A 12,358-nucleotide genomic window follows, 5' to 3' on the forward strand; every position below is an offset into this window, starting at 1 on the left:
ACAGACAGACAGCAACTGGTGAGGCTGGGAAATTCACTTCCAGCACCTGCACAATCAGCACTGGTGCTTCCCAGGGATGTGTGCTCTCCCCACTACTCTTCTCCCTGTACATAAATGACTGCACCTCCAAGGACCCCTCTGTGAAGCTCCTGAAGTTTGCAGATGACACCACAGTTATCGACCTCATCCAGGACGGTGACAAGTCTGCATACAGGAGGGAGGTTGAACAGCTGTCTGGCCGGTGCAGTCAAAACAACCTGGAGCTGAACATGCTCAAAACAGTGGAGATGATTGGGGACTTCAGGAGGAACTCCCCAGCGCTTCCCCCCCCTTCACAACAGCACCATGTCAGCCATGGAGTCCTTCAGGTTCCTGAGTCCTGCAATCTCCCAGGACCTGAAGTGGGACACCTATATTGACTCCATCATGAAAAAGGCCCAACAGCGGATGTACTTCCTTTGCCAACTGAAGAAGTCAACCTGCCGATCCAGTTCTACTCAGCTGTCATTGAGTCTGTTCTGTGCACTGCCATAACTGCCTGGTTTGGCTCGGTTACCAAATCGGACAGAATTAGCCTGCAAAGGACGGTCAAGACGGCTGAGAGGATCATTGGTGCACTCCTGCCTACCCTTCAGGTCTTGTAGAAGACCAGAACAAGGAAGCAGGTGGGCAAAATCATCACTGATCCCACACACCCCAGGCACAAACTCATCACACTTCGCCCCCCTGGCAGCTGTTACAGAGCATTGTCCGCCAGAACAACAAGACACAAGAACAGTTTTTTTTTTTTTTTTCTCTCTTCCCCTCAGACCATCACCCTCATGAACAGTCAACACTTCCCTTTAGGCTTCCTATCAGTACAATATATCCTATCACTTTTGTAATTTACTTTGTATTTATTCTTTTTTACTCTGTAAATATGCTATTTATTTATTTATTTATTTATTTATTGTGTCAGCTGTCTGTTTTGTCTATTGTCTGAAAGCACCAAAGCAAATTCCTTGTGATCATCAGCACACTTGGCAGATAAAACTCCACTCTGATTCATGTGTATATAGTAAATAAATTAACAGTAATGTTACACATTAATGGAAAAAATATTCAAATAAATTTCATTTATGATTGACTATTCAAATCAACATTTTAAAATAAATGTAGTATTTTTATCCATCTTAAAGAGTGACCTATATTTCACTGCCTCAAGCAGAGTCATCGCCCCTCCCTAGACAAAAATGCATTTAAACTGACGTCTTTCTATGACATCACCTGGAAGTGCTTTGAAGGAAGTTTTCTTCTAGGGTTCGATTGGTTATAGCTCAATTTGTATCAACAAAGAACTCTGCAACCCCCTAAGAACCCAGTTATTACATAAATCAATATTCCTTGGAATCACTCAGTTTTTTGAGTTTTATGGGGATTCCAACTGTGGTGATCTTGAAAAAGGAAACAAAAACAATTTTTGGAATATTGAATGTCTCCTTTCATTAAATGTCAGTTTGTGAAGCTGCAATGATGAATCAGAGATTGTACTGATTTAATGTTAAGCACCAAATCCATATCACTTTTTATTTGAATACCATCAAAAGCAAAATATATGAATTTTAAGCATATTCTGTAAATATGTATTTAATAAGGTTATCACCTAGGTGAAAAATGATCAAATTCTGATATAACGTTCATCATTACATCCAAAAATAAATCCCTCAAAATTCTCATTCTTCTTTGGGTTTAGTGAACATTGGGATCAGTTTGCACCACTGGACCTCACACACATTCCCAGAATTTTTACATTAAAAGAATACACAATTAGATAAACCATCCAAGGAGAATTCATTTCAGTTTGAGGTGTTTTAATGGTAATGACTGTAAGCAAAGCAAACTGTGAGAATCCTGTTATCTTCTGTTTTGCAATGTCATTTTCCCAAACTACTTCTGCCAGAACAGTCCATGCTGTTGTGCTAGAGGACATGTGTTAATCGTCCAGACCGGGAGTCTCTCCTTGCTGTATTCTTGATGCTATTCTAATTGCTTCTTCTAAGGAAGGCTGCTCACTGAGCTGCAGAGAGAAAAAAATGGTGTTCAAATTTGTGAGGAAAAAATGCACACAAGAGCTACATCCATGCAATATCAATAAGTGCTTGCCCAATGCCAGGTCATAGTGGTCCAGAGCCTATCCTGAAGGCATAGGGAATGAGGCAACGTAAACCCTTGATGTGATGCAACAGTAAAAGTGTAGAAGCAAAGCACCAACAATATAGACAGAGAAATGTATATACATTAGACCAAAAATTATTTCAATGTGAACACAAATGCATGCTCCATGGTTTAGATGAACCAGGTCAACCCTCACCCCTCCTCCACCCCTTCTTAGACACACAAATCCCTACAAAGTAAACTACACTTTGGTGTGATTTGGCTTCAGTTCACAGTAACAGGCTAAATGTAAAATTTGAGGTAGAGTCTCCTGGGATGATTAGAGTGTTCACTTTGGTTTATGCCGTTATTTTATTTTATTTTATTACAATTAATGAAGCAAAATTGATAAAACAGAAGTAAATACATTCATATTTTGTGTCAGTAATACAGTTATTTGAAACAAAATAATTTACATTACACTACATGTACATAATCATCCTTGGTTAAAGCAGTTAAAATTTCTTTAACTTTTTCATCACACAAAATGTGTAATGTATTAATTTGTGTTTGGAGATGCAGCTATACAATAAAACATTAAGCTACAACACACATTTGTAAGAAACCTGACCCACTTCATTTTTGAAAATATACAGATTGTCCATCACACACTTTTTCCGTTAAAATAAAAAGGCTATACATTAAAACATATTAAGTATTGAACTGTCACCAGTATACTGTCTTCTTTGTGAATGGTTTCTAGAACATTGCGGGCAATACTTACAATGATTAAATGATGTTTCATTATTCCCAAAGACCTGACCTAGACTTCATAAAACCACTCCCTAGATTTCAGTAGTTTCAAAAAGGCTGGGTTAAAGAAGCTGACAAAACTCATAATGGCTCATTACTCCTTGTCATGACACACAGCTCAGAACTGTTTTCAAGGTGTCATTCAGTTGACCAACTAGCCAAGTCATTAGGGGCACAGCTGGGAATTCTGAGTCCCCTGAAAGATTATTCCCGAGAATAATTAGCAGCCAAGTACTAAAAAAGTCCTGCACTAAAAAAACCCATATTGTTTTTTTTTTTGTTGCAGTGGCCAGTGGTGGCGTACCTGAACTGCAATCTGTGTGCCGTTGGAAGTGGCCAGTAGGGTGACAGGGTGAGGACTGGCAGTTACTAGTTGGTGTTCCTGATTCAGCTCTGCCTGTGTTGTCTGGAATGTGGCCAGATCTGGAGTCACAATGGCAACCTGCAGGAGACATACAAAAATAAATGAACTATTAGGTCTGAATTTATCACTTCAGCCACTGTCCAAAACATAACAATTCTTTACCTCATGGTATTGCAGCAGAATGATGTCGATTTATTTCAACATTTATTCATCCAAGAGTCAACAATGGTGTCAAAAATTCTTCTGAATAAGCGATATCATTGCAAAAATACCTGGCCTTCTGTGCCGTCTGCTGTTACCATGGTAACAGAGTGTGCTCCCCCTGACGAGAGCATTGCTTCATGGGCAGGGACTGTAATGGTGGTGCCATCTTGTGTCACCATGGTAATCGTGTCAGCCATTGCCTGCATATCACCGTGAGAGATACTGACCTGATAAAACAGGAAACATCATCATAAACTTTAAGCAACACATGAGTAATTAGACCCTATTCTTCACTTCTTACTGTGTCCTTCCAGAAGCATGCAATCTATGATAATATGTAAGAACACCTGCACTGGACTCAACTGATAAAAAGAAAAAAGTATACAATATAATACACCCCTTGTATAACAAATTAGTATATAATGAGTATAAGTTAAAAACACCATGTTGATCATATACACACACACACACACATTTTCAGAACCGCTTGTCCCATACGGGGTCACGGGGAACCGGAGCCAACCCGGCAACACAGGGCGTAAGGCCGGAGGGGGAAGGGGACACGCTCAGGACGGGACACCAGTCCGTCGCAAGGCACCCCAAGCAGGACTCGAACCCCAGACCCACCAGAGAGCAGGACTGCAGTCCAACCCACTGCGCCACCGCACCCCCTGTTGATCATATAAACTGCTCTAAAATGTCAAGTACAGAAACGTTGTTTAAGTCTTATTCTTAAGCACAATTTAAAACTATTTTTAGAAACCTGTTGTGTTCCATCCTGTGTAATAAGGGCAACTTGCTGTTGACCTATGACCTCAGGGGTTCCTGCCGATACTAGTTCTGATCCAGAGTCCTCTTCTTCCACTCCTGGAACATAGGTGACCCCAGACTCATCGATGGCTTCTGAGTCAAGCAAACAAAATAGTAAGTTGTAACATATTACAGCTCTGACTGCTGAGTCCCAGTTGCCTTCTCTCCAGAAATGACAAACAGTAATATCAAGACAAATATAATGCAATGGATAACTGGCTGAGTCACACCTCAAGCAAAACACTGCTTAAAAGAGTCTGTAAAACTGTTACAGCAATTTTTGATTCATGACTTAGTGACCCACCTATAAATCTACTACTTTAATGATTAATTTGAAACTCCATTAAATGTAGCAGTGACATAACGTGTCATGACAAAGACTGCTACAATGCATTTTCATGTACAGCTATATTCGCTAGTAGATACAGGTCTCTATCAATTTAACAAGAATTAAAAAAAAAAAACACCAATCATGGATAAAAGTATTATTTGCAATAATCTTTTTAAATGTTTATTTTTAATGTGAAATTCATGCAGAAAAGTTGAAAATCTGGAACTGTTTAACTGCCATCAGTGATGCATCAGGAATGAGCTGTATATGTGAGGGTCACGGTATCCATGAGAACAAGATGTAGAGCCTGACCTCCAGGGGGCTCGAAATAAGCCTCCTGCTCTTCCTCAATAGGCTCTGTGTCGTTGTGTGCCGTGCGCTTGTGCATGGCCAGCGTGGAGATCTGCTTGTAGGTCTTCCCACAGTGATTGCAGTTGTATGGCTTGCAGGGTGTATGGACCACGTGGTGCTTATAGAGGCTGGAGTACTCAGTGAAACGCTTGTCGCAGCCTGGCACTGTGCACACATAGGGCTTTTCTCCTGGGGATGAGGGCAGACGCAGTTCATTTTCCCTGACTGAGTGTCTTGATGCCACACATAACTCAGCACAAGGTCGGAGCACAGCAAAGACTTCCAGCTTTCAACATCACTGAACCAAACTCCCAATTATATGCAAGATAGCAGGGTTTTGCCCATGGAATATCTTCATTTATTAATTCACTTAGCAAAGGCTTCTCTCCAAAGTGATTTACAAAGCTAGGTTTGTACACTACACTTCTTACAATTGTTTACCCATTTTTACAGCTAGGTAATTTTTAGTGGGGCAATTCAGGATAAGTACATTGATCAAGACTACTTCAGCAGGAGGTGGTAACTGAACATGGGTATTTTGACTGCAAGGCAATGGCTCCAAACACAATGGCATCAACAAAGAGTTTTCTATTTATATTATAGACTGAATGCCAGAATTATGTTCACTATAGGAGTGCCAACTTTAAGTCAAAGAGAAGAAGCTTCATGTTCCTGTCTGGACTTGATTGGAAAATTATTAAAAGTACAGAATCACTCCTACACTTGTGTACAGGTACAATGTCTGAAAAAAGTAAAAACTGTGCTTTAACGGTTTGGGAGTAAGATGGTCACAACATGCCTTTACTTATGAGAGGCCTTTTCCTAAAGAACCAGTAGCAGATAAGCAGATACATGCCTGTGTGGATTCTCATGTGATTCTTGTAGTTGGTAGCACTAGCGAAGGCACGGCCACAGCCCGGCTCGGAGCAATAGTAGGGTCGTTCTCCTGTGTGCGTCCGGATATGCACCTTGCGGATGTTGGAGGTGGTGAAGGAGCGCCCACAGCCTTCAAATGGACACTTGAAGGGTCGCTCTCCTGCAGAATCAGCAGAAATAGAGCTTAGCGAGATGTGAGCAGACTCCCTGGATAATGCAAAAAGCTTGAAGAATTGTTGTTCTATTTGATAAAGTACTCAGGCGAAAGGATAGAAACCTGTGTGGGTCCGGATGTGTTTCTGTAGATCCCCTGATGTTTTGAATGATTTACGACAGTTCATCTCCTGACAGCGATATGGTTTCTCTCCGGTGTGTGTCCGAATGTGACTCTTCAGCCCGTAACCTTTGACGGAAAGCAAAGCCTGTATTAGAAATCTCCAGCACAAAGGCAAAGTATTATTACACAAAAGCTTGGAGAAAGCCAGTCAAGAAAAACTGGTCACCTGTTGCAAACTTCTTCCCACAGCCAAGATGATCACACAAATACGGTCGGTCACCTGTGTGCGATCTTTCATGTACCTTAAAAGAAAAAACACATTTTAAAAAGTGAAGGTATTAAACTAAAACTGAATAAACTACATTGTCTCTATGTTTTACAAACATTAAAGTTGTGTATTTCAGAAGACAGAAGACATTTTTCATTACATTTACTTCACTACTTCATTTTTAAAAATATTGGATTTTCTTGTCTAAATACAACATGCATTTCTGCACCTAACCATTAGTTGGCAGTAAAATGCATCCAAACAGAAGTGTGGGAACACACTAATACAGCTCCACATTGCTTACAGCTGGTGTCTGGAGTTCCTGAGTGTTGGTGTTCGATAACAAGATGATGACTGTTGCACATGTTTATGGGATAAATTAGTCAAATATCGGCAACAGGAGTTTCCAAAGACTATGTATTTTTTATTTTTAAATCACTTTAAATACTTTAAAGTTACTACAACAAAAAATGTCTGAGGATACTTTTTATGATACCTTTAGCTGGGGTTTTTACAAAACCTAACCAGCAAATAAATTGAGAAATGTCTGTATTATCATGGTCTTCACTGTGACTTAGTGGTAAAAACTGACATTGGATTTACAAAGAAGAGTTTGTAAATTACAAACATTTGAGTTACAAACAGACCAATCCCAACTGTGTGTGACATGAGGAGCCAATGTAGCAGTAGTAACTGTAGTCACAAAAAAAAGGTCAAATAAATTTGAAGTAAAAATTTCTATACCTGAGCGATAACAGGCAGAGACTGATGCTGTGAGAAAATGAGTACAGCTAGAGCAACATAAACAATCTAGTGTGAGCCCTGCCTTTAGATGATGAGCTGTGGTGTACAGCTTCCCGCAGCCATCGTAGTCACAGCGGAATGACTTCTCTCCAGTCTGCTGGGCCTTGGCTGCATTCCGACTGCCACCTTGGCCCTGACTTTGGAGCACGATCTAGATCAGAGGGAGTAAGGGGCTTCAAATGGGATGGTGGAACAAACTGCAGCATCATTTCCTACGTCAGCTTTTCTTCATTCCTGTGTCGTTCTGGCAAAGCTCCAGGATACCTGCATTTGGACGCTGCCATCTGGTTCGCTGCTGGAAACTAACCCTGTGCTAGAAATGCACTCAGCGCTCTCGACCTGAGGAAGATACCAACCAAAAAGTTCATCCATTAGTTCAGATGCTCATAAAACAAGAAGCATTTACATGTCCACATCAGACCATGTTTCAGCTGTTTCACTTGTCACAGATATTTTTCAGAGCAAGGGAATGGTTTGGGACTTTCCTTTATGTAATTAAGATTATCAAATTTCAATTAGCAAAATATGAATAAGAAAAAATCTAACAGGACAGTAGCGCAGAGTACAGCTGCCTCGCAGCTGGGATGTATATTTGGACTTGTGTTCGAATGTGGCTCAGTATGTGTGAAGTTTGTATATTCCTCCCATGTTTGCACAGATTTGTTCAAAGTTCTCTGGTTTTCTCCCAGAGTCAAAAGACACGTGTTTCAGGAGAACTGACCTGTGTGTCAATGAGTATGTAACATTTCTCTGCTGTACAGATTAAGTGGAAGATTGCAGGCAGTTCAGTGTAATATATCTAGCACTGTAAGTCACCTTCAAAGTTAAATACTACATAACCACTGTCGCTTTTGAGAAAAGCACCTAATAAATAAGTTAACTTTAAAATGTGGATTTAATGAAAGCATATTTTGTTTCTTGACTTTCTGGTTCTAAAAATTCTGGATGGACACTGCATATCAGTTCTGTATTAGGCAGCAGGATGAAGTGGCTCACTTTGGTGGTGTACTGCTCCAGCACACTGATGGTCTCTGGGTCAATGGCACTGTCTGCATGCAGGTCTGACACAGTACCATCTGCCTGGATGGCCAGAATCGTGTTGGACTGCGGCATCTGTACTGTGTGCTGAATGTATGCCGTGGTGCCATCTTCCAGCTGCACCGCCTGCAGGGCACTCTGGTCGTACACCTCTGAGAAAACACGACGTGGGAAACCAAGAAGATATTAGTAAAAACCAGCTGTCGCCTGGTGCTTACTGATGTCAGGTTTAGTGACTGAAACAACAAAATTACACTTTACCTGACAGTTCAGTTTTCAGATAAATCATCACAAACAAGCGTTCTACTTGAAGATGAGAACATACCTTTGGGTGTGTGGTGAATGTAAGCAGTTGTTCCGTCCTCCAGCTGAACAGCCTGACCGTCCTCAAGTCTGAGACTATCCTCTCCTACAGGATCACACAATGGTAAAACCATGTACTAATTCACTTCCTCTTTAGAAAGAGTCTGATGAGGAGTGATGTGGGAAGCAAATAAGAGAACTAGCTGGACAAGACAGCGTGAAAGGTTCTTTAAGACCTGTCCGGAATTTAGAAATTTTGAAACAAAAACCAATCTACAGAAACAGAAAATCTTTAGAAGTAAACCTTTCTTTTCACTATATTTATAATACAGTGATTTCAGATTAAGAAGAACAGAAGAATAAAAATATCATTCATTCACTCATCCTTCCATCTACTATTATTAACCACTTGTTATATCTATTCTGGATGCATAGCACACAAGGCAGGGTAAACCCTGGACAGGACCCCAGTCCATCAGAAGACAATCGCTCACAAAAAAAAGAGGAAAATTAGAGTCAGCAGTTCACACCAAAGAATATACCTGTCTTTGGCATTGATACATGCTGGACATAGGCGGCAGATCCATCCTCCAGCTGGATTACCTGCCCATCCATCAACTTCCCATCTGAAATTGAAACTGTAGTTTTCAATTAGAGCAAGTTCACCCCGATGGTTAGCAGTCTCCCTATCATTTCCTCCCTTGCGCTTTACACTGTTATCATTGCCATAACATGGATTTTTGCTAATTTCCTTAATCACGACCTCAGTGCCCAATGTTGAGTGTTTTAGAAGTAAAATTGCATTGGCCTGAGCTGTTGTGATTTTTTCATGACTCGCATCAGCTGTTGATTTTTAAGTTGGTGGCCATGGTAAATATGGAACTCACCTTTAGGGCTGTGTTGAATATATGCTGTAGACCCATCTACAAGAGTCACAGCCTGCAGACTTACAGTGTCCATGCTCTCAATCTGATCACCATCTAGAGGACCAATGACAGACAAAACTCTTCAGCATAGAGCGCTCCTGGATTTATAACTGACAGCTACCATTATACATACTGCATGTACACTCAATCAAAAGGTTGGTGTTTCTTTAGCCATCAGAGAGCCCACCTGCTACAGCGACGGCTTCTGCCAGACAGAGTGTAACGTGCTGGGCCTCCCCCCCTCCGGCCTGGAACTCTGCCATGCCCTGTGAGTCACGGTTTATCTGAGCCAGCAGCATGGTTGCCCTGCATATAAACACACACCGCTCAATCTTACTGCAGTCGGCAGGACCGATTAAGGACAGCGAAGAAGCAGAAGTACCATGATAGCTTTCGGCAAAGTCCATCAGAGGAGCAACATACGTTGACTCTGAATTCACACATGAATACATATCATAGTGACACACCTGGGACACGAATCTCAAGAGTTCTCAGTTGAAACCACTGAGCTGTAGAAAAAGATTGTGGAAACTTGTGTCACATCCAAAGGAACCACGGAATCCACAGCACAATTTAATAACATGTTATAATAATAAGTCCTCCTCAGCAGCTATAGAAGAGTTTAACTGGGGAATAATTATACATGTAGTTTCTCTGTTTTGTGCAATAACTACTTTAATGAGTTATGGATGATGTATGATTTCCAGGAATGTGCTTTAAGACCAAAGAAAAATTGAAAAAATTAAGTAAATGGTTAGGAAAATGTTTCTTCAAAGTTACGTGTACATTTATTCATTTACTGCATGGTTTTCTCCAAAACGACATACATGATGATGAATATATTTAAGTTCATTTTAGAGCCATTGTTTATTACATTTATTTTCTTCAAAATGCAGATAAATGTATACCCTTTTCCAAATTAATATTTTTATGACAAATTTGAATTTAAAACATCAGGTTAAGCTGCAAAACGAGTGTTATACGTAACATTCTGAAGAGACTTCACCCTTCCGAGTTAACAGTTTTAAACAAGTAAAACGTAGCCAAAATGAACTATTCTTAAAGGCCCTTTAAGTACTGTTAAAACAGGATAAAAATGTATGTTTGCTTCCATCTAGCTCCATCACAGATGGCATACTTGTGCATGGAATACATCAGTTTTAGGTTTTAATTCAACAGCAATTACATAAAGCAACTACAGCAAGCTATTTCGGTAACAGAGGTATATGGAAGAAAAAAAACCGCCAAGATCAGACTGTGCAATTACAATACAGTCTATATGTCAAGATTTTTCATAAAAATCTTGTCACAAAATCCCACGGTACGGTATTGGTATGCATTTATAAATAAAATTCATATAGTTAGGTTTTATCATGTTTTACTGTACATTATATTTAACTAACTAATAAAAATGCATGGCTTGATTATCAACTACTTTCTTTGCATAAAATCTAGTAAAATTCACAGAACGCTGTAACATTACACATGTAGAAATATATAATATATGTGAGGTCATGTGAAAAATGTCAATGAAATGTAACAAAACAAGTGTTAGGCACCGGGTTCAAGTTAAACACAGAATCTTGCCTCAGAAACTGGACATTTCACCACTTCCCTGTGCTGTACAGTGTACTTCATTTTAAACAGGTTTAATCATCATGTGGGGGAAAAGAAACACTACTTCCACACAAATCATTTTAAACGTCTAAAAAACGTTTAAAATCCAATCGTTACACACAATTTTTCGTAAACCTGCTGCGGAAGATACATTTGCCCATAGACTAGTGTAGCCTCGTGAATTCTGTTCATAATATTTAAATTAAAGCTACGTACTAATACAGCACGGATACTTGTGCTAAGCAAAAATGTACGTGTTTTAACAACACACAGGTAACAGGTTTGTTCAAAATTTACCGTTTTATTTTTACACTCACTGGTCTTAAACCAGCTATTATATACGTATACATAAATAAAAAATATATGAAAGGGATCATTAAGTCGCGCCAAAACAAAATGAAGAAAACTGCGAGAGGCCGGCTGACGAACCAAGTACAGCGGCTACCGGCGGGCGGCTAACGGGAGGCTAACAGCCGCTTAGCTCGCCGCACTCACGCGCCTCGGCTCCAGCTAACTGGATTCATCGGGCAAAACACCTCCCAGAAATTTGAATCAACTTCCACATGCACCAGTTCTGTCTTACCAGTGCGTTTACATAGTTACAACTAAAATTTGCATATCTTCCTTTTTAACCTTGCTTGACTTGTCTAACTAGAACGACGACTTTTTTGTGAGGAGCCGCACAAGCACGAAAATGTTACAAAGGAGCAAAGGTGGCGAGCACGGCAGCAAGAAGAACAAGAGCGCGCAATCCATTAATTAATAATAAAACACTGCAGAGTTTCATTGTTTTTATTGCGTTTTAATAGAATGCACGGCCATCGAGTTTCCCTGACTCTGGCTCCTACTGCCTCTTATCCCTTCGGAGATGGCTGTTTGAAATAAAGGTACACTGGGTACAAACACATTTATATACTAACCTAAATTTTCCAACAATTCCTTCGTCCGACCACCATGCATCAGGGCAGGAAACCGTCTCCGCGTTGGTGGCGCCCTGAAACATGTATGGGAACAGAAGTCGGCGGTGACATAGGCTGACCCCAAGTCACGACAATGATTCCGATTGGTCTAGAAATCACAACAGAACTCTTAACGCGGTCACTATTCGCCAGCTTAGCCTTCAGTCGCGCGTGCAACGCGACCCGTCCGCGAACTTGCTTATTGTCATACAGATTGAAGGGCGACGTTTGGTAGCCATTGTGGAGTACAGTTTGACTTGACGTTTGAAAAGTGTGGTAAAGCG

The 12,358-nt window shown here is 40.4% G+C and overlaps 1 protein-coding gene across 3 annotated transcripts; it reads right to left on the bottom strand.

The window, feature by feature from the left end:
• Positions 1-1,770: 1,770 nt before the first annotated feature.
• Positions 1,771-12,103, bottom strand: znf143b (zinc finger protein 143b). Of its 3 annotated transcripts, XM_018760100.1 has the most exons (17): positions 12,036-12,073; positions 9,966-10,007; positions 9,686-9,804; positions 9,460-9,552; positions 9,115-9,210; positions 8,595-8,678; positions 8,228-8,421; positions 7,496-7,570; positions 7,254-7,382; positions 6,386-6,461; positions 6,160-6,285; positions 5,863-6,042; positions 4,968-5,195; positions 4,278-4,417; positions 3,583-3,741; positions 3,251-3,388; positions 1,771-2,056 (listed from the first exon to the last, which is right to left on the bottom strand). In XM_018760100.1, exons 3-17 carry the CDS (start codon positions 9,795-9,797, stop codon positions 1,973-1,975), a joined length of 1,914 nt encoding a protein of 637 aa, XP_018615616.1. In that variant the 5' UTR covers positions 9,798-9,804; positions 9,966-10,007; positions 12,036-12,073; the 3' UTR covers positions 1,771-1,972. The 3 variants fall into 3 exon arrangements, with proteins under 3 accessions (XP_018615616.1, XP_018615625.1, XP_018615607.1); XM_018760109.1 differs by lacking the exon at positions 9,966-10,007 and having other exon boundaries at positions 9,115-9,198; positions 12,036-12,103; XM_018760091.1 differs by lacking the exon at positions 9,966-10,007 and having other exon boundaries at positions 1,772-2,056; positions 12,036-12,103.
• Between the last annotated feature and the right edge of the window lie 255 nt (positions 12,104-12,358).

This window comes from Scleropages formosus, chromosome 2 (assembly GCF_900964775.1).
Source record: "Scleropages formosus chromosome 2, fSclFor1.1, whole genome shotgun sequence".
NCBI lineage: Eukaryota > Metazoa > Chordata > Actinopteri > Osteoglossiformes > Osteoglossidae > Scleropages > Scleropages formosus.

Coding starts and splice junctions, on each gene's coding strand:
- znf143b (XM_018760100.1), bottom strand. CDS start 9,797: ATGCTGCTGGCTCAGATAAACCGTGACTCACAGGGCATGGCAGAGTTC. Junction 7,383..7,495: donor ATGGCAGCGTCCAAATGCAG/GTATCCTGGAGC, acceptor CCTCTGATCTAG/ATCGTGCTCCAAAGTCAGGG. Junction 6,286..6,385: donor TGGGAAGAAGTTTGCAACAG/GTGACCAGTTTT, acceptor TTTCCGTCAAAG/GTTACGGGCTGAAGAGTCAC.